We start from the raw sequence: 22046 nt of genomic DNA on the forward strand, positions 1-22046 counted from the left end.
TATTGACATCAAAAACTGAATGAGAACAGCATTGGTGCTTAGCAGGAGTTTGAGAAGCAAAATGAGAGATTTTTTATTTATTTTCTTAGGCAAAATACCAAAGGAAGGGGAAGAAGTTTGCAAACTTTCCCTGTAATCTTCGGGTAGGAGAAGGAAATTTCATGGGACAGTTAATTTCAGCTGTGCAAAGACTGACAGAATGTAAATCTAGAAGTCTTCTAGAACGGCATCAGCCCTATGAGCTATGGTTAAGGCTGTGCCATCAGGAGAAATAATACAATTATTCTTCCTTCTTATTTATTTCCTTGGTTGTTCTCCTTCCTGGCAGGTGGTTTGGAAGGCGAGGCCATTTTCTTGTAGTTCTGCAGAGGAGGAAGAGGTGTGCATCAGTGCTCGGTAGGGTGTCTGACCAGGCAGCTAAAGCTGCTCTGTGCTCAGGCTGGGAGGGGCTGTGGCCCTTGTCCTGTGCTCTAGGCAGGCTGCAGGGAGTCTGCTGACTGTGCTTCTGAATTGGGAAGTCCATGTGAAGCACCTGAAGGATGTGTGTGTGTTCTCACCGTTGTACCTACAACTGCTTTCTGACTAAAGCCTCATTAGTCCTGAGTCAGGAAGAGGAGGGAAAGTTGGAGATACAAAGAAATATCAGAGGGAGGCTGCAGAACCCTCTATTTTCTCTTGGATAAAGGGCAGGGGCTCATGGCCTGTGCTGTCATGGGGTCTCCTCAGGGCTGTGTTGACCTGGGGAAGCTGCAGCAGCAGCCAAGGCAGAAGCTCTGCACTCTCAGGGGGTCAGAGCTCAGTTTGGGAGGATGTGCAACATGTCAGAAAAGCTGTGGTTAGATGGTATGGCTGAGCTGATCTAGGGCCTTGCTGCTGTTATCAGGAGTGTCCTGCTGCTGCCCAGTTCCTCATTTGCCAAATTTCCTGCTTGGTTTAATACAACTAAGTTAATGAGTTGAAATGAGCCTACTGAGAAATGGCAAGTAGTGGAGGGGGTCACGTAGTTGAGAGAAGGATGATGGAAGGACCCTGAGCTGGAATAATGTGCACTGTGACTGACTTCCCAGCAGTGGCTTAAGTTACATCACTCCTGTAAATCGGGCTACCCCTGGCTGTAGGTGCCATTCCCGCACAGCTGCAGAGGCCCCTTAATAACACTTTTCCCTTAAACACTTCATATTCAGGTACCCCCAGCTTCTGGGGTTGAGGTGAGGTGTTTCCACAGACCACCGTACTCACCTTTTTTTCTTCAGGTACCTGTGATCTTTCCATGTCCCTTTTCAATCCTTCATCCTGCTGCTGCTTTGCTTGTTTCAGCTTTTCCTCTCTGAGCCTTTTGAAGAGAGAGAATAAAGGATGTGTTAAATGCAGCATGCAGCTGCACCAGCTGTGCTTTTGACACACAGCACCAACATCTAACATTGCATCTTACATCACACCTTACATCTAACCACTGCAGCACAGGGTTTGGGCACACCTGCTGCTGGAGTTGGTTGCTGTGAAGGGGGTAAGAGGGAAGCACTGCGTGCAGTTGGCCCTACTCTTTCTGCAGTAATGGGTGGAAAATCATGCCAGGCTTTGACACAACTGTTGGGCAGCTGTTCTGTTACAGATAAGTTCTGCTCCCCCTTCAGCAGGTGCCTTACACCCTGCACTGGAGCAGGATGCTCGCCAGCTGTGGGGAGGAGTGGTGCTTATTGTATCCTCTATTGTATCCCCAGTTCTCAGCAGGGTAACCAGGTCTGTGACACACAGGTGTGAGCAGCAGGGAACACCCATGGAGCTGCACTTGGCCCAAAGGGGCACGGTGGAGCCAATACTGTTCCAGTTCCCTATGAAAATGAAGTACTGGAACAGAAATGGGCTCAAGCTGTGGGACACTGGTGCAGAGAAACTGCAGTCTTAACTTTGTAAACTTGAGGAAAATGTTTAATGGTCTTTGTAGGATTTTTTGTTTGTTTGTTTGTTTTTGTTTTTTTTTTTTAATTTTTATTTGGGGGTAGGATGTGTGGTATCTTTCTTGAATTATTCTTCTCCATCCCTAGCGTAGAATAAATGTGTGTCTTACTTATTTTGCAATGTAAGAGTGCAAACCCATTCACAGAACATCAGGAAGAAGCACCATACCTTTTCTGCTACACAGCTGAATAAGGATTCAGAGAAAGAGAATAAGCAGAAGTGAAATGTCACTGTCTGGCTTTGAATCCTCCTGCTAATCTGTCTGATTCACTTGAGGATGGCCAGATACAGTCATCAGCTCAGTTATCTTTTATTTGTGAGGTGAAATTTTGTGTAACTGGGCCTACAGGAATGTGTCTTATCTTGGGACTTAACTGATTGTGTTAATTGCTACTATTTAATCTAGTAATAAAAGTTAAACTTAAAAGTTTTGTGGAATAAACATTTCAAAGCTGGAGTTGTTGACAAATGCCCTTATGTACATATTAAAGTCTGACAAAATATCAGGTCAAGGCAGACTGTGTTAACTTGAGATGTAATTTTCTATTTATTCAGTTTAAATTTTGTGACTGTAAATTGTTTTATTAAAGTGACGATTCTCATCATAGAATCAGTTTTTGGTTGTAGGTTTAGTGTTTTTTTAGTCTAGATTTTTCTACTGTAGTTTGCAGGTCTTTTCTAATGTAGCTGTGGGCTGCTGCTCACTGACAAGGAGATGCATCTACTATGAAGGTAGAACCCTTACAGAAGTAAAATTGCATGGATTGTTCATATGATTTCAGATTGCTACTACAGTTTTTTTGGGTTGATTTGGCTCTTTCAGCTGTCAGCACTTAAAATAGAGATGCTTTCCAGAAGAGGGTCTTGCCTTACCTTGCCCTCTGTTCCTTTCTTATGGCTTTCACAGCCTTTTCTATCTTTGCAGGTGGGATTCTCTCCACACTGTCCAGTAAATCGTTGAGCTTTTTTTCTATCACCTTTAACATCTCTACTGTTGGCAGGTTTGTCTCATTGTCTCCAGTGCAGTTGGAATAGACTTCCAGCACCTTCTTGTTCAGGCTTGTGAGCATTTTGTCCTAGAGGTGACAGGAGATATGGGGAGTGGCACAGCTGGGTTCTGCCAAGTAGAGCCATAATATCCCTCCAAACCCAAAGGAAATCCATAAAGGAAACACTTTAATCCCCTCAATAAGACTCAATTGCTCGTTTCCTGGTTGGCTAATGGCAATGGCAGGGACACATGGCTGAATTGAGCCATTCTGCTGTTGCCATCGTCCCAGCTTGGCTGTGACCTGGGTCAGGTGGCAGCTGCCCAGCTGTCCCTGTGAGCCCTGCTCCCACCTCGCAGCAGCTGCATGGGGCACACACGTTTGCCTCAGCAGTGCCCCAAACCAGCCTTGCTGTGGCTCCATGGCTGGGACACAGCCCTGCTCCCTCCTCAGTCCAGCCCTGTCTGCTCTGCTCCCGGGGTGGATGTGGCTGTGGACAGGAACCACTTGTGCACATGTGAACCCCCCTTGCCTGGATCCCAACACGTACCTGGCCATCACCCTCGTGCTCTCCAGACGAAAAGCGCTGAACTTTGAGCTTCAGGTCGGCTACTTTCTCTTCTTCCTTGGCAACAGAGTCTCGGAGGGTGTTCACCTGCTCTTTCAGCTCTGCCAGCTCCTTCTCCCTAGAGGAGACACAGGGGGGAGGAGGTATTTGGAAAGGGCATCTCTGGAGCACACAGCTCTGCTCTCCGCAGCCCGGGCTGGTCCCTCCTGCTGCCGGCAGGTGGAGGTAACACTGCAGCCTTTCCTGGGAACTTGCACCCACGGCCCTGAAGGCACAGGGAACTTTGAGTTTGGTTTTTTTTTGAAAAGCAGTTACTGTCCTGGTGTGGGGGAGGGAGGAGTACCATAGCTAAACATTCAAGGTTTTTTAGTAAGTCAATGGGGGATCCAGATTACTTTTAAAACTTCCAAAAGGAAATAAGCTAAATTTTAAATGGGAATATATATGTCTACCTGCCATTGAAATTGTAGATTACAAGGACTAGGAAGGTTTTGCACTGAGTCAGCATTGGTGCTGCTCTGCATCACTCCAGGAATTGCCTTGTTCCTTTCTTTGGTCTTCCTTCATGAGAATTACACTACACTTATATTGACTCCAGGATGCTTAATGCATCATTCCCTAGCCTGTGCCTTGAGGACTGAGGAATTGGTCCCAAGCTCAAGTCTTATCTCCTAAATAAGGCATATATGGGACACCTTCCTAGGAGCTCCCAAAGACCCTGCTGTGTGAACAGCATTACGTGTGCTCTGTGGTGTGTGCCTGGCACTGAGGTGTCTGTAGGGCAGAGGGGTCACTTGAGTCTGAAAGCTGGACCACAGAGACCCCTTCCATCCCTTGCAGGGTCACACTTACATGCTGTCACGTGTGGTGATGAAAGTCTGCTGGACCTTGTTCCAACTCTCTGCGATATCCTGGGAGTTCAGGACGAAGGACAAGTTCTCATCCAACATCTCCGTGAAAGTAATCAGTAATTGTTCAGGATGAGTAAAATAAAGCTCAGGCTCCTAGGGTGGAAAACGTGTGGTGAATTTTTTCCCTCCTCTGGTTTCTGTTCCACTGAGCTACGTGGAGGTTGGTCTGCACCAGCCCTGGCTATTCAAACATTCTCCCATCTGGAGAGGTCCATGTTTGTCCATGTACAGACATACAGGGACATCCTTCCTGATATGTGCGTGGCTTTACTCTGCCTCAACAGCTCACCCCCAAAACAAATTGTATTTTGGGGGGTAAAAGGCATTGCAAACATTTGTGAGTGGGAAAACTTCAATTTCAGACATCAGTCAGTAATTGCACTAATTTAAAAATCTTTCATTTTATGATGTCATATCTCACTGTAGGATGGCAAGCTTAGAGATGATGGTAGGTTTTTGGAAACTGAAGGAGGAAAGTTAAACTAAGGTATTTATAATATGTGTTGCCAAAACGTGATCATTTACGAATGTATAAACATATAATTTGTAACTACAGTAATTCCTCAATACTGTCACTAATGGTTAGAAGGTGTAATATCAATAAATGACACAGGACAAACAAAATGCAAATATTTCAGCACAAGACTTCTGACCTCATCTTCATCCGAGCTGATTTCACTGTCGGCATCCTCCAGTGAACTTCTGAAAAAGCATTTTGTGTGTTAGGCCCTTAGAGAAATGACAGCTCAGAGGAGATCTCGTTAGTGACATGTGAACATTGTTACTGTTCACTGCCACTCTTTACTCCTGAACAGTCCTCTGCACCTTCCCACCTTTGCCTCCCTGCAGCTGTGGGATATTTAGGGCTCAGCAGGGTTTAGGGGTCACACGAACAAGCAGCACAGGAGCTATTGCTGTCCATGAGCAAGCTGCCTTTTGTGCTGCTCTGGCTGTGCTGGCCAGTGGGGCTTGAGCATGACACAAGAGCCCGAACTGAGGGTGTTGATCCAGATGCATTCAAACTCACTTTGTTTAATGCTTCTTCCTCTACATAAGAGCTGGAAGAAGGGGAAGTGGTGCCTTGCTGCTGTTGGCAGCTCAGTCTCCTCATCACTTGTACCTCTCACCCTGTGCCATGAAGGGTTAAAAATCTCTGTTTGCATCGTCTTAGTGACAGCCAGACTTGGGGCAGGCTCTCAGCAGAGGGTGTGAGGATGGAGCTCACTTGGAGCAGGCATTTCTGCTGTATGTGAATTTGTTCCAATGAGCTCCAGACCTTGGAGTGCCCAGCAAAGGTGAGCAGTGGGATTCCCCTGAGCTGATTCCCAGTCAGCTGAGTGCTCTTTACAGTCCTTAAGTTCACTGTTTGCATCTCTGGTACTTACAGTTCTCTTGATGAAAGAGGCTTCAGGAATTGTTTAAGCTGGGGGCTGACATCACGTGACCTGAAATCCAAACTTTCTGAAAACATCAGGGAACTTGGTATATCCGTGAAACTGAAGCTGTGAGCAGTGTTTGTCGTGGCTATTGGATCCTGGTCTGGAGACAAGAGGAGAGCTCCACTGAGAGCCTGGGGCTGGCCCAGGGAGGAGCAGCAGCCCTTTGCTGGCACTCACCCTGCTCTGCAGTGGAGGGATGTGAAGCACTTCCTTCCTTAACTCTGGATTCTGTGTTCACATCCTTTTCTTTTTTGCACCTTTTTCTGTGCTTCTCCTGCCACTCTCTTGGAGATAGCTGGTAGAGGATGTCCCTGTACATCTTGTACTCCTGCAGAGTGTCCTCGAATCTGGAGATATCACTGGGTTGAGAGAAGGGGACAAAGTTTGTTAGCAGGGAGGGAAGCTCCTATTTGAATAGGTTTTTGCTCACTTTTGATATTGAGTTTCATCCAGAGAAGGGGAGAGAGGATACGTGTTTTCATGGATAAGCCAAAGCAAAAGAGAACCTGCCCTCTGTGGTTTCTCATGTGGAAACTGAGAATCAGTCCTGGTCATATCTCTTGCTATGATACTGAGTTTGCTAATTCTTGAATTTTTACTTGAAAAGGAATGAGAGAATTTTCCAGCTCAACTCATAATGGTAATTATAGTTATTCTTTTGTTTTTCCCTAGGTCTCCATTAAAATGCATTACTTAGTTTTGTTTGGATTTTAATCTGATGCTAAGAATTTAATTTTGGGTTTTGAATATTTATACTTTTTAAAAAATGTCATTAGAAAACTAGATTAGTTGTTTTAGAAACAAAGCCAGCATCTGGAAAACAAAAGCCAAAACATTTTGACTCTTAAAGTGGAACATTTTTAGAAATCTAACCCCTGCAAGGGCTGTGAAGCTATAGCACTGTAGGGGCTGTTAACAGTGAGGCAGGAGTAATGACCAATCTTACCTTTGGATTTTCTTTATCTGGGTAGTGATTCCATTGATCTCTGTTATTTTCTTTGTCTTTGCTGAGGTTTCTCTTCTGGCTCTAGGACAGGATGCACAAACAAGCCATTAAACAATTTAGTAGTGAGTAGGGAATTGAGGTGCCTATGAAACAGTGAAAGGATATGATGTGAGCCCTAGAACTCTGTTACAGATGTATCCCAGAGGATGCTTGGCTCCTGCCTGAAGATCCTCTTTCTCTTGGCAAAGGATGGCATCCCAGAGTTCAGGCCTCCCTAATCTGGCTGAGCATCAGTTGCAGCTGTGCCCTTGTGATACCTGTGTTGGGCCAAAGTGTTCAATTTGCTTCTCTGAAGGGTTGGGTAGAGGCATCTGCCTCCAGCGAAGGGTTTTGTGAGAAGAGTGGAAGTGGTGGAGCCACCAGCAGGTTCCTTGCTGCCACCAGATCAAGGGCTTTTGCAAGGAGGATATTCCCTGGATGTTGTCCTCCTTCCTCTCTTTTATTGGATGTGTGGGAAGAACAGTGTACACCAGAACTGTAACTTTGGGAAACTCAGAATGTTCAACCAAAACCCTGCAGGGAGGTCAAACAGCAAAACCCCGTGCCCAGAATGAAATAGCACACAGGTGGTTCCTTCAATGTTCTTACATTCTCAGTGCTTCAACAGAGTTATTGTGGTTCTCCTTCAGGAACTCATCAAACTTGGCAGCATCCTTCTCCATCCTTCTCTCAGCCTTTTCCAGCTTTTTTTCCTCATTCTTTGCTATGGTCTTCATCTTTTCAATCTCCTCTCGCTTTACTGCAATGGCATACTGAAATGAACCCCAAAGACAACACAGTCACATCACTTGGTTGGTTTTAAAGGTACATTGGTTTATCTTTGCACCTGGTTACCAAATTACCTGACAGCTGTGGGCAGAGAGGGTAAGGATTTCAAGCCCAGGTGTGTGACTTAGTGCAAACCAGGTACATGGAGGCCAGGAGTTATTTCAGAAGGAACATAGCAAATAAGTGAATCTAAAGACAAAATTCAGAAGTCCCAACACTGCATTAACTCCTGACTGAATCAAAAGATTGATTCAGTTGTGTTACAGCACAATAATAGAGATGATTAATGGGAATGTTCGAGCACGGTTACTCCATTCCCTTATTTTGAGTTCAGAATGGCTCCCAGCTGCAATTTATGTATAGGACAGCAGGAGCCAAAGGTCAGTGTATCTGTGCATCTCACAAATGGAATAGTTTCCTGGTGGCTACTGAGTGATTGGAATGACCTGCATTCCTTTATTTCTTGGCTGGAAGTGTCTGGGCTACAGATTCTGAGTGACTGTAACACAGGACTTGGACAGTCAGTTCATGGGGTCTGATGTGTGCACATTGGAAAGTTCTCTAGGCAGTGGATCTCAGGAGAATTTACATCAAAACAAAGCAACACAGGGAAGGGTAATTAAATGAGCAGAAAGTAACATACTGAAAGTCATGTACCTCAAGAAAAAAAATTTGTTTTCTGTCCTGTAGGTAGCCATGGAAGGTCTCCCTGTCTAATGCATAATCTGAAAATAAAATATAAAGTTGCTTAGACTAGAGAGGGGGAAATATGGCCAAGGAAAAACACAGTGAATATGCAGGCTGCCACGAGCATGGATCTGGCTGGTGTTGGAGCCAGCAATACTGATTATTGTATTATAGTTATAACCTTGTTTAGGATCAGTTTTCTATGGATTTTCATGGAGTAAAACCAGGGAGAATGGAGTGGAGAATCTGATCCTTGTCCTTTAGACATTAATGGCATATCTTCTTCTTATGTCAGAAGCAGAAAATCTAGGCCTGTATCCACTAAAATTAAACTTTAGGTTGGCTTAGTAGAAAGGTTTCCACGACCCAAGATCCTGCAAACCCTCAGCTGGTACCAGCTCAGCTGCAAGGCTGGTGGAACCCAGGACACTGTGAGGGAATGTTCCATGCTCTGTGGGTAAATGCCTGAGCTGGAGATGGCTCAGCCCTGCAGGATTTGGCAAGATACAGCTCAGAACTGTGTCTGCACGACCTCACCAAAGTCAGCCAGAGCCAGCTGCTCCCCCGTCCCCTCTCTGGCCTTTCTTGAGCTGTTACCCAGCTGAGCACTGCAAAGACAGCTCCTGTTCTCCACCTTTTTTCATGGCTAACTTCCGTGAAAGCATCTCCTGAAGATCTTTCAGTCTCTCTTCACATGTCGCCTCTGTTCTGCCCTCCTCTTCTTCCTCCCTTTTCAAAGCTCTCCTCAGCCCGCTTTTTGCCTTCATTTTAGTGGAGTAAGTGGTTTTCTCATGGACTTTCATAGTCTTCCTCTTGTCATATTCCTGTGAGAAGTCAGATATGTGTACAGTTTGAACCTGTGCTTTGTTTGCCGTGGTTTTTAAAGACATGAGTAGTTAGCCTAGAAATTTGCAGAGTGGTGATGCCCTGCTGATGCATATTTGCCTAGTTTATCTGATTAATCCCAATGATATTCTCTCTGAGGCAACTGAAACACTAAATTTCTTAGCATTTGTTGTCATTATTTTGTTGATTTGTATTCTGCATCCATCTACCAGCTGTGCCAGTTTGTACCCACTCAGTGTCCTCATTTTTCCTTCTTGGGTTATTCCTGTGAAAATGGAAATTTTTGAGATTCATCCTTTGAGTCCCCTGGTTAAAGAGGGACAGCCCACACTTAACCAACTCAGTCCAGCTTTTACAAAGACATTTAAACCATTAAGTTCAGATTGAGAGGATCTATTCAAACCCACTCCAGAACCTTCTGGAGGTTAAAAGGTGTTCCTGCTCAGTGCTTTCACATGGACTGAAGTGCAATTCAGTGCTGTCTGCACAGTTTGGGTCTGGTTTATGCTGAGGACATCACTCAGCAGGCATCCTTAGTGCACTGCTTCCTAAGCTCTTCCCCATAATTGTATAGTGACCTTCAAGCCAAGCAAAAACCAGACTGTATCAGTCTGGTGAGGAGGCCTTGCTTTAGACAACAATCAGACCTCTCAGAGATCACAGAATCACAGAAAGGTTTGGGTTGGGACCTTAGGGATCATTTAGTTCCAAATGCCTGCCATGAATAGGGGCACCCCACTAGACCAGGTTGTTCAAAGCCTCATCCAACCTGGCCTTGAACAGTTCCAGGGGCATCCATAGCATCCTTAAGCGACCTGTGCCAGTGTCTCACCACCCTCACAGGAAAGAATTTCTTCCTAACATCTAATCTAAATCTTTCCTCTTTTAGTTTAAATCTACTCCTCCTTGTTCTATCACAATCTGCTTGTGTAAAAAGTTGCTCTTTATTTTTATAAGCACCTTTTAAGTATTGAAAGATCACAATTAGTCTCCCTAGAGCATTCTCTTCTCCAAGCTGAATCCCCAGCTTTCTCATGAAGAGGTCTTTGATCCATTTTTGGTATTCTGTTGGGTGGGTATCTGCCTTAGTAACTGCTTGTTATATAATTTAGCCTAAAACCTGCACATACCGCCTGTGCCTTCTTAATTTCCTTGTCCCTCATTGAGAAAAGTTCAGTATCTGATGGGACTTTAAATGGATTTTTCATTGGGTTTTCTTCATCATCTTCAGTGCTTTCTGTGGGGGAAAAAAAAATGAAAGAAAGAAATAAAGAAAACCAGGATGAGGATGTAGAAGATGTGAAGCTGAATATCTGGAGCCAGTGCAAAGGGAGTGGGATGTGCTGTGTCACACCTGGAGCATTGGCAGTGCCCCCAGCTGCAGGTGTCTAACAATGATGGATCAAGAGCAGGGAGCTGGATAGGGCTTCTGAGGAGCCAGTGATAAAACTGAGACCTGGTTTATGTCACTTGACCATATCTGATGATCAACAACAGCATTTCAGCCAGGGTTTTTTCTGTCTGTAGCAGTTTTAGCCATTTCATCTGTTTTGGGGCAGAAGAACCTGACTTCAGGCCTCTTCTCTGACCTGACAGGGAAACATTGCTGGAGCATTGTGCCCTTACCTGACAGCACAAGGTGGGTTTCCATTTCAAGTTTGGAAGAGAGACTTTTCGACGTTGATGCTGTGTGTCAGGATGATGTCTTTGACCCTGGCCCAAGAAAATCATAAACAAATCAGTCAGCTGGGATCTGCCAGTAATTAATGATAAGTTTTACAGCAGTGATAGGCCTAGGGGCTTTCTGTATCTTAACCACTGAGCCTTTAGTGTCTGTAGCAATTAACAAAAAGCTCCATTAAACTAGAAAACATTTATGTACTGACTTCCAAAAGGAGATGTTCTTCCCTGCCTTATGTGAAAGCTGTGTAATACACAGTCCTTCTTACATGTAAACTGATGGGAAAGCAGCAACAAAACAAATTTGGAGACAACAAGCAACCCGAGTCCCTTGTCTCTTTTTCCACCCAGTCACCAGTTCTGATCCACACCCATGCTTTTTGATCCTCCTGTCACTAATTCACAAGCTACATTTTTACTCACTAAAGCTCTTCCCAGTAATTGCTTCAGCATTGTGGATTTCTTGCAATAAGCCTGAATGATTATTGGACACACTTTACAGAACTCTGTTGCCTTTCATTTTAGGTTGGCAAACTGTTGAAGGTTATTTCTTTGTTTCTCTGACTCCAGTCTTTTTGTAGTTTTTGCTATGGATCCTAAGGGACAAGGCATAATTGGAATGATCTCACTTGCAAAGAACAGATAGACCATTGTTAAAGCTGTCCTTTAATCACCCAAGGCAGCAAGCTGGGCTTAGTGAGGTATTAGTTCAATTGATGCAGTTCTGCTGCTGGCACCATTCCTGATCTGCACTGCTATAAGACACTGTTGAAAATACCCTCTTCTGCTTGCACTAGTTTTAGGGCTATTTTAGAGCATCAGTTTTTGCTCTGAACAGTCTCCAGTTTTTATGTATTTTGAGCTAAACTCATCTGGCCTAATTTCCATGTTTGTCCTTGGTGCTTTGTGCTTTTTCTGCAGCTGCCCAGTTAGTACCTTATTCTTTGGAGGTGTCAAACTTTCACTGCTGATGAGACACAGAGGCTGAGGTAGGATTTAGGCTTTTGAATATGTCCCAAATATTTTCTCTCTCTTTTTCAGTTATTGAAGTGCATTTTACCAAGAACCTCCTTGACTGGTTATTTAAGAGCTCAAAGCTCTCTGACCTTTGCTTAATGTAAAGGGATATTTTTCTCTCATCTACATCCTGGAACAACATCACCCCTGCTGGTGATGTGAGTTTGGAGAAAGCCCCATCGGGGCAGGGGTGGGCAGGCAGTCAAATGCCTAAATGCAGTTTGTGAACCTTGAGGGAGCTTCAGCCCTCAGTGCACACTTTGATTTCTGTATCCTAAAACCTTTCTCATAAGAATTTTCTTGTTCCTGTGGTTGGTTTAAATTCCTTGTACAGGCAATGAGTATGAAAAGCAGGACTAGACACTTGCATATGGAAAATAATTGTCAGTGCAACCCTCAGAGATAAAAATTGTTTTCTAATATAATTTTAGCTAAGTATAGGAAACTATATCTATTATTAACTCATAAATATTCATTTTATTAAGGTATTTTTTGTTTGAGGTTGCTGGGTTTTTTAATAGGTTGTTTGCACAGCACTTTGGAAACAATGCCAGAAGCTACAGAAGCACTAGCTCTGCTAATTTATAATTATTAAGCTTAATAATGCAAGTTAAAAAATGCTCCATTGCTAGAATTATTTGGCATATATTTCTCTGCGTTTGACATTATGTTCCAGCAGCTGCGTACCACTAGTACGTGAATCAATAGGTAAGGCTTTCAGGGTTTTAATGCACTGGAATTAAAAAGCATTTTATTCAGTGCTTTTCAGTTCTATTTCTTCTATTCAGAAAAAAAAAATTACAACGACAACAACAAAACAAAAAACAAAAAACAAAACAAAACAAAAAACCCCACAACCCCCCCCAAAAAAACCACACCAACCAAACAAAAAATCAACAAAAACCAAGAAACCCAAACCAACCAAACAAAAAACCCCACCAAACGAAACAAACAAGCAAAGGACACCAACAAAACAAGACGCCCACTAAACAAAACCAGAAGTAACCATGCAGACGGGTCTAATAAACAGTGCCATAAACCCGGCCAGTGTTCCCAGCCCGGATTCCCGCAGTGACCCCTCCTCTCACCCAGCGCTGTCTCCTGCGGGCAGCTCGGACCCGACCGGACCCGACCAGACCGGACCGGACCGGACCGCAGCCCGCGGGGTTGGCGCTGCCATGGAAACGCGCGCTCCCGTTCTCGGGCACGGGAGCGCGCATGGAACCGCCGGGCTCCTGGGCTGGCACAGCCCCGTCCGGGACACCTGTGGCAGGCATGAGAAACAAAAGTCTCCACGTTCAGCAAGACTTAGATTGCTTTGTTTGATACAAACGGGTCAAGCAGCGCTGGGGAACGTGAGGGCTCACTGCCCGCTCCGCGCTCCATCCTTGGTTTGCAGCCTCTTCTTACACTGTGGTTTCCCGCCGTAATCAATAATGTTTGGTTTTTTGCTGTCATAGTTTTGCCAGGTAAGCAGTGGTGGTGGAATAAACTTCCGTATTCAAATTCACAAAGCCTCCTGGCGATAGTCAGTCTCACAGATAACCATGTGGTCTCTGTAGATAACCACCAGCCAAGTTCTGGAAGTGTGGTCCTTGAGATAGGCAGCATTGATCAGGCAAAGGCAGGAAAGACTATCGGGAAGTCTGATTTTGCAAGCTGGTAATAGATACAACTTATTTGGAAAACATAATATTCATAACAAGGTGATTTAAAACAGAATGATTTAATCATATATTTTCCTTCATCTAGTGTCCATGCTTCACTTCAGAGTTTGGCATTCTGGTTTATACAAACCCCAATACCTCTGCGATTAACACGAATATTTATCAATTATCACAGGTCCCAGCAGCCCGGGGTCCCAGCCCGGTCCGGCCCGCCGGGACCGCGCACATCACGGGCGGGGACGCGCCGGGGTCCCCGAGCCCGGGAGGTTCCGAGCACAGCGGGCTCGAATCTCCTTCTAAAAGGCAGAAAACTGCTCTGTGTGACAGATCTGCCTGTCTCACCGGCTTCTCTGTTATGTCATCCCACCTTATTTCAGGCCTGGGAATTGGGTATTTAACCCTATGTCGTGAGCAGAGGGTTGAGGAAATGGGAGCTGGGGCCCCTGTTGGTGGAATGACCATAATTTATCATTTCCTAATCTCTGCCTCGGTCTGTCTTCTTGCAAAGAATGAGCAGTCACAGTTTGGAGAGTACATGTGGGATGGGTGAAACTGACATTCACTGAAAGTTGCCCAAGTCAAAAATGCTGTAGAAACCCAAATATCACTTTTTGAAATACCATATATTTCCACAGAGGATATGATAAAAGATTTGTTAATAAAAAGCAAAGAGGAAAAGATCCTTAAATCCCCTTATTTAACCTTTCCTGTTTCTGAGAAAATCAAATTGGTTCCAAATGGATCGTGTTCCTCTTTAGACCCTTTAGAATTACTATTAATACAATTTCAGTTCTCAGAAATAGCATTTTTTTTCATTTACTGATAGATTTCCAAACAGCTTTCTCTGCCTGAATAACTCATGCAATAAATAGCATGAATTTCTGTAAGTGAAACTCCCATTTGATTGTTATAATTCTTTTCTGTAATTGCTGATTATCAAGAGACTGGATCTGGCAAAAGAAGAAAAATGCTTGTACAGAAAGGAATTTTTCTTTATTCTGCACATGAATGCCTTGGTTTCTAGCAGTGATGCAGAAAACCATAGTGCTATCTTTAGTATATTTTGAGATATTTCCCAAGAGTATTGAGGAGTATGTATAAAAAATGACACTACAGAATAATTTCTATCACAAAAAGAAAATATTTCAGGAGTAAATTTCACTAAAGATGCATACTTTCTAAAGGTTTAATATGAAATGGTCTTTGTTCAGAAACACCAGTTTATTACAGAATTATGAATTTGTCACAGTGGAAACATCACAGAAATAAATAACAGAAACTGAAGACATTTGAACAGCTCTGGCTCTGTCTGGCACAATCTCTCTATCAATGAATTAAACATTTGTATATCCACTGCTCTGTTCTGAACTATCCTTGCAAACCACTTATTTCCCAACAGCAGAACAGAGGCTATTTAAAAGCAGAGATGTATTTTGTGAATTCTTGGAAATGTGCAAGCTCCTCATATCTTGGTTCATTTTTTGTGTCCCACACAAGCTATGAGCTTCTTAGGCTTTGCATTTCCTTGAGGGCAAAGAAGCTTTTAAGGCCAGAAGGACATCTGGGGTCTATTCTTAGCCACCATTAACTTGGTTAATGAATGGAATAAATAGCATGTGCAACATCATGGGAAAATCTGCCTGCAAGGAACAGGCTGTGCAGCTGACCATGCCTGCAGCTCCTTAGGGGTAAGGCTGCTTCAGGGCACCCCAGTTTTTGGGATTATGAAATGTTTGGTGCCCAGTGGAGAAAGCCAGGCAGTTGGCATGGTAAGAATGGCAGGTGGTTGCTTATCTTTCCAGCAGAATGTCTGAGATTTGGGGATTTGTGATTTTGTTAGGATTGGGATTTCAGGATATTGTGATTTCCTTGCTTGCTTCATTTTTTCGTGAAGGGGCTACTTGTCTTCTCCATTCAGCCCCCCTGTTGGTACACAGGGATGCTGATCCCCTCCACAGAGGTACTGCAGGGGTTAATTAGTGTTGGCAAAACATTTTGAAATGGATGATTGAGAAATGCTGACAGAGATAAAAGCTGAATCAGTACCCAGATAAAGAAATCTTCCTCTGTAGTCTTATCAGTATGGGAAACTCCCTGTGTACCCAAGGATGCTGCACAGGTCCCTGGGCAGTCATCTCCCCATTGCCTGGAGTCTTCTCCAGGGAACTCATTTATTCCAGTATTCCACTTTGGTTTGTGTGATGTGAGCCACGCAGAGAGAGCAGCCTGGCAGCAGCCAGTGAACACTCTGCAAATAAATGAGTTGGACTTTTTTCTTTCTCTGGAGCTCTTGCTCTGCTCTTTTCCAGCGAGTTGTGCAGGGCATCCCAGGAGGAAGAAGGGGAAGTTGGAGCCTATTCCCATGGTTAGAGACAAGGAAGGAGGAGATATCCTCAGTGAGTGCCCACAAGACACGACCCACAAGAGCTCTGTGGAAGGCAGTGCAGACAGCTCTCTGCTTTAGCAGGGTCCCTGCTGAGCTGTCAGCAGAAGGTTTCTGCTGGTGAGTCTCTTTGAGACACTGTTCTCCTGCCTCGCTCCTGCCTATGGACAAACAGATGGTTTTGGAGATCCCATAGGGAATATATGGCTGCTCTCACACTTCTTTCAACTACTGTGCACACTCCTGAGCTTAGCAGAGAGGCTGAAAGGGGGCGAGAGAGTGACCGTGTAGTTCTCCATTTCTACTTTATTCACAGAATAAATCCCCACATCAGCATCACAGCTCAATGAAAGATGCCAAAAGAAACGGAACTGGAGACCATATCCATCCATTCCATCCATCCTGTCTGATCCCAGCATGTCTCTGTTTCACCGTGGATCATCTCCTTTCCCAGCACCAGGCCACTGTGAAGGCCACACGTCCTGCATGGGCACAGCAAATCCACGGCCCCTCAACAGCAACAGGGACCCCTCAACAGGGATCTCTCCTCTCCCCTGAGGTCAGAGGGCACAGGGAGGTGCTGGCCTGATGGAAAAAGGATTACCATGGCTTGGGCTGGAGCCATCCCAAAGCATTGGAGCAGCTCTAGCAGAAGGTGAAGCAGAGACCTCCCAGGAGCACAGCAGAGCTCTGGTACCCCAGGGCTGTGGTCCCAGGGGTATAACCACTGGCACTGCTGCTTGCCCCCTGCTCCTTCCAGCTGAAGCTTACTTACAGGAAGGATCTTATCTCAAAGGAAAATTTTCCAGCTGGAAAAATGTCCCCGGCCAGCTTTGCATGGCCAGAGCCAGCCAGGAGATGGCAGCAGCCTTGTACTGCTGGGCTGGGATTTGGCTCTGTCCCACACTTGCCACTCCGGCTCCTCCATGCCCCTTTCACCTTAGAGATGAGGTCTCTGACGAGCACCAAGAATTCTCTTCCATCCTCTGGGCTGAAAGGGAAGTGACCCCGAGGAAGGCTCTGAAAGAAGACCCGTGAGCTCAGCTCCCATCTTTGCAAACGAGCTGATGGAGCAGAACCTGCTCAGTCCTTGTCTCCTGATCCCCAGCCCCCAGGGTGTTCATGGGATGTCTCATCCCAAGTGAATGTGCACAATTCTTTCAAGAGCTCAGGTTTCAATCTAGTGGATCAAAATTGCTGACGTTTCTGAAGGGCCATATGGAAATTAAAAGACAGTCCCTGTCATTCTTCCTTTCACTGCAGCTACTCAGGGGTGCTGTGTGATGACTTGGACAACGAGCAGCAGGTGCTCAGTGATTTGTATTTCACACTTGTTCTTGCTGAGGATGCAGGCTCTTTCCTGCTGAAGAGAAAATGTTCTGCAGTCTTCAACCTGGGATCCTGGCCAGAGCTGGGACAGTTTCTTTTGCAATGCAAAGCTTATTCTGGTGTGTGCTGAGACATCTGCACACAGATAAGGTGTGTGCTTTGCTCTGGCTCCCAGCTAACATAGCCAAGGCCATGGAGAATTGGTTGGCTTTTGCTCCCTCACGTGTGGCTCAGGCACTGTGGGACTGCTTGGTGGTGCTGTAGCAAAGCCTTGTGCAGATGCAGTGGAAAATGACAGAATCTCAGGATAATGCTGTTGGAGAGGCACCTCTGGAGGTCTCTTATGCAGCCTCCTGCTCAAAGCAGGGATAATTTCCAAGTCATATCAGGCTGCTCAAGGCTTTGCCTTTTGAAAATGCTATTTTGAAAATCTCTAAGGATGGAGATTTCTCTGGACAATGGAGGGTGAGATCTGGGAGGCTGAGCCTGGGTTCCGTGGGATGAGCCCCCTGGTTTGCTCTGGTAAGGATATAAATAAACAATATGGTTGCAATTTCAAGGCCAGTTCTGAATAACCACGTAGACCTGGTCCCCAGATGAAAAGTGTAACTAGTTCCAGACTTCCCTCAGAGCTCAGTACTTCTGGGAACAAGAGATTGCATTTGGCCCACTGTGCAAAAGAGAGCCACAAAGCTGCAGCCAAGGAGACTTTCTTAAGCTGGACTATAAATCCACACTATTCGCACGGACAAATGACCCAGGAACCTGAGACTGAAACTTCATGATTTTGCATTAAGCTCTCGAGGCACAGTTCCAGCCTTTTTCCTGGCTCTTGCTTTGTGGCAAAACTTCAGCTGCTGTCACTGCATGGGAACTGATCCAGCTGAAAAATACCCTGCCTGAGGAAAAGATCCTTTTTTATCATGATCACTGTGATGGCTTGAGGAAAAGGGACACATGGGCTGGGGAAAGATGGAATTGCCCCTTTCAGTGACAGCCTGTGCTTTGATCACTTAGGAAGATAGTGAAACTGTAGCTGGTAAAAAGAGCTGATCCTGCAAGTCCCACACACAAATTTTCTTCAGCAGGGGCTTATGGAGCAGAGCAAAAAGGATTAATAAACCAAAGTTATGGGTTGAGCTGCAAAAGGAAGCACATGCTTCACAGCTCCAAGCTCTTTCTGCTCATGTGGAATGGATTAAAGATAAAAACAACCCTGTTATGCACTTTGCTCCTGAGCTGTTTCGATCCTATCTTCTTCTCCAGAGAAGCTTGTACAGGAACTATTATCTGTAACTCAAAACTGTGGCTCATATTCCCAGGGTAGCTCATGGGATCCACTCCTCCTTGCCAGAGAATGAGACATCACTGGGTATCAGCTGCAGTGGTTCAGGAGTGCTTAGTGCCAGCCTGGTTGTTTTCTTGCAGGATCTGCATATTTGCATCTGTATTTTGAGTATGGAATACTGAGGCACACAGAACCATAGTGACTCTGCTGATGCTGGGCAGTGGATCTCCTGTGGGACAAGCACCAAATCCACATTTGATATCTGTTTAGCTGGAATAATGGACAGCACAAACATGCTCTTCACGCAACAACAGCTTTATTACTCAGAAATACTTGGAAGTTCCAGATCCTGTTCTTATTCTTTTTGCCTGCACTGGTGTGAATGACCGCTGTTCTCCTCCCCACTGGGATGTCAGCAGATCCTGTAGCTTGTTTTCCACTGAAATGTCTCCTCTTAGGTAAATATTACATCTGGGGTTGCTTTGCCAGTGGCTTTCCTACCTGGAGTTTGTACAACAGGTCAATGCCCTGCTGGGAGATAAGAGGAATACTTGCTGCCAGTGCTGTTTGCCGCTGTGAAATGCCACCCTGCTTTTCCCTCATCACAATTTTTGAATGTTGCTTAAGTCCTCCAGGTTTCTGCAAATTGAGGGAAATTTAAGACAAGACATCAAGTGTTTGGACAGAGCAGAAGGAGTTGTTTATTGCAACGGCCATGACTTGTAAATTATTCATCAGTGTGTAATTGAAACGCTCAGATCCTCAAAGGTCGTGTTTCAAAGAGTGAGGTGAAGGATCAGCGAGCTTCCAGCAAAACAGGAAGGTTGGCAGGTCCTGGGGAAGCCTTCTCCATCCACCTGCATCTATTCCATGACAGTGCCTTTTTGTGGACGAAAAATGAGTTTTCAATAAGTGAAGCAATATGCAAACACATGTCTGGGGAAGGGAGAGGACACGTATAAAGTACCTTCCTCTGTCAGTATTCCCTCCAGTGGGAAACAGATTTGAAGCCTGTTGCAGTGAAACATCTACACGGTCTGAGGGCACAGCCCAAGTATCAGCACACACACAATGGACTCTGGCCTCTGAAATGGAGAAGAAGTTCCAAGGACCAAGAGAGACCAGAATAGCTGTGTAAGCAGAAAAGAATCCAGAGCAGTTCCACTCAGCAGTCCTGTCTCCAGACAACATCAGACTTCAACTAATTAAAAAGAGCAGATGCTAGCTGGAACGTTAATTGGAACAGCTATCAACTTTTCTGTGCTTAAAACTGCATTCTAGCTCTCTCATACCATAGGTTTGGAGAGAAAAAGTTAACCCTTCAGGTTATTTTTTTTTTAGGCACAGTATGTCCTTAGAAGAGAGCATAATGAAAGTTTAGGTTTATGGTTAGGTTTGAATCAAGGGTTTTTTCAGGTGAAAACAATTCTCTGTCTAATAATGCAGACCCATCATCACAAACAGCACTTTCAACCCTTGCCTCTCACTGTGCTCTCAGTAAAGTGATCTTGCTCAGCCTTGTAGCAGTGCTGGGCACAGAGCCAGCTGCTCTTCTTCCCTGCATGTATTGTATTAGATGGACACCTCTTCATTAACCTGGGCTCATTTGCTCCCCTCAGCCTGTATTCCTTCTCATTAGACTTGATGTATGATCGAGAAAAGAAAGTGCAAAGAGCTCAGCTGACATCTGATACACTTATAAATAGCCTTTCTGCCCTGCTACAGTTCTGTGCCCATCCCAGTGGAGCAAGCACGTGGTGTATCACACTCTTCCTGGAACTGGGATGCTATCGAAGATTTTCCTCTAAAGCAGACAAATTCGGACTCTCATGGAAACTAGTGCTTGAATGCAGGCACCACTGGTCTGTTCCAGATCGGCAGTTTCCTTAGTCTTGTCCTAATCTCCAATTCTTAAGAGATCAGGCAAAGGCGTTGTTTGAATAATGAGGCTCTTCCACTGTTCCCTGCCCTCCCTGCCCCCTGTAACAGGCAGAGCTCCCTCAGCACAATGACAAGCCCTGGACTTTTTCTAGTTTGCTCATTCTCCACCCCAAGCTCCAGTTACTCCCTTCATTCCCAAACCCTGTTTCCTTTCTCTCCCTCAGGGCTGGATCCTGTCTCCTCCATGGGCTCACTGAGTCCATTCCAGGTCTGGAAATCTTTGTGGAGATGTGTCCCGTGATGCTGTCATGAGCACCAGTGTTCCCATCTAAGCACAGTTTGCTCTGGCTTCCAGTGGATGAGGAGCAAATCCCTTAACCCCTTTTTCTTTTGCTGACTTCCTTGGGTGATAGCTATTGTCATTTTCCATACCTTACTGACAGTGAATGAGCCTCAAATTCAGCTCTCAAAGAGATTGCCAGGGAGTGATTAATTTAGGCAGGAGAGGATTACGGGGCTGATTGAGATATTAAAGATTATTCCTGACTCATATTCTTGCAGGTCTGATGAAAGAAGTGAGTCAGACCCTTCCAACACAGTTTGACCTGGCAGATGCAGCCAGCAGCCAGCTCAGGCTGTGTGAGGAGCTCACTATGTTTTGTAAATGGAATAAAGTTCATTTAACAGAGCAGGCCTGTATTTGCTGTTAACTCGAAGGCCTCTTGCCTGAAAACAACCTGCAGATCACTTACCCCATCACTGCTCGCAGGGGGAATTAGCTCTTGAGAGCTGCTGGTGGTGGAGGAGGGGGGTAAAGGTCTTTTTCCTGTGATGCTGAGTTCATAACTGAAATACTCATAGTCCCTGTTCCCTTTTGGGATAGCCAGGACTCTGCCCTAGAAATGTTCTCCTGCCTCTGGGTTCTCTCTCTCAGCAATGCTGCCAATATTAATCTTAATGTAATTTTGCTTTTTTTTGGCTGCTTTCTCTTCCTAGGTGGGAATGCTGTCATTACAAAATGACACTTGTTTCCCACGGGTCTTTTCAGCCTACAGGAAAAATGTTCTTTCCCCCTAGCTCAGCTGCAGGCAGGCATCTCCTGGGGCCAGTGGCTCAGGTAAGCAGCTCCTTCTGACTCAGTTCTCCTGCTGAGCTCTCAGCGCCTGCCTGCCTTCTGGATGTGTCTTGTTGACTACTGACAGCCACAGGTGAATGGCTCACACTCTGACCCATGGTGGATTTTAGACATTTAGAGGCTGGGAGATGAAATGGGAACTTGTTTCCTCATGTTTGCCTCCCATGTTGTGTCAGCATCTCTCCCCTCAGTGCCCACCCCAATGTCACTGCCTGCCAAGTCTCTGCTGTGCTCTGCTGCCTGTCCTGTTTTCCCTCTTGGGCAGGTTCGGGTTTAGACTCTGCCAGCCTGTTTTCTTCCAGCAGGAGACAAACTCCCATGCATCCTCCACAGCCTGTGCCCCTGCAGCACATCCCATCCCATCCCATCCCATCCCATCCCATCCCATCCCATCCCATCCCATCCCATCCCATCCCATCCCATCCCATCCCATCCCATCCCATCCCATCCCATCCCATTCCTGCAGGTGCTCCCCAGTGCTGGCTATGGCTCT

The 22046-nt window shown here is 45.3% G+C and overlaps 1 protein-coding gene across 2 annotated transcripts; it reads right to left on the reverse strand.

The window, feature by feature from the left end:
- Positions 1 to 48: 48 nt before the first annotated feature.
- On the reverse strand, positions 49 to 13105 carry CFAP100 (cilia and flagella associated protein 100). 2 transcript variants are annotated; one of them, XM_088171436.1, is made up of 15 exons: positions 12959 to 13042; positions 10800 to 10886; positions 10304 to 10410; positions 8962 to 9151; positions 8298 to 8365; positions 7461 to 7624; positions 6813 to 6893; positions 6044 to 6225; positions 5813 to 5966; positions 5081 to 5129; positions 4369 to 4520; positions 3499 to 3634; positions 2833 to 3035; positions 1240 to 1333; positions 49 to 362 (listed from the first exon to the last, which is right to left on the reverse strand). In XM_088171436.1, exons 2-15 carry the CDS (start codon positions 10822 to 10824, stop codon positions 294 to 296), a joined length of 1674 nt encoding a protein of 557 aa, XP_088027562.1. In that variant the 5' UTR covers positions 10825 to 10886; positions 12959 to 13042; the 3' UTR covers positions 49 to 293. The 2 variants fall into 2 exon arrangements, with proteins under 2 accessions (XP_088027562.1, XP_088027561.1); XM_088171435.1 differs by lacking the exon at positions 10304 to 10410 and having other exon boundaries at positions 12959 to 13105.
- Between the last annotated feature and the right edge of the window lie 8941 nt (positions 13106 to 22046).

This window comes from Sturnus vulgaris, chromosome 11 (assembly GCF_052056855.1).
Source record: "Sturnus vulgaris isolate bStuVul1 chromosome 11, bStuVul1.hap1, whole genome shotgun sequence".
NCBI classification, from domain to species: Eukaryota; Metazoa; Chordata; class Aves; order Passeriformes; family Sturnidae; genus Sturnus; species Sturnus vulgaris.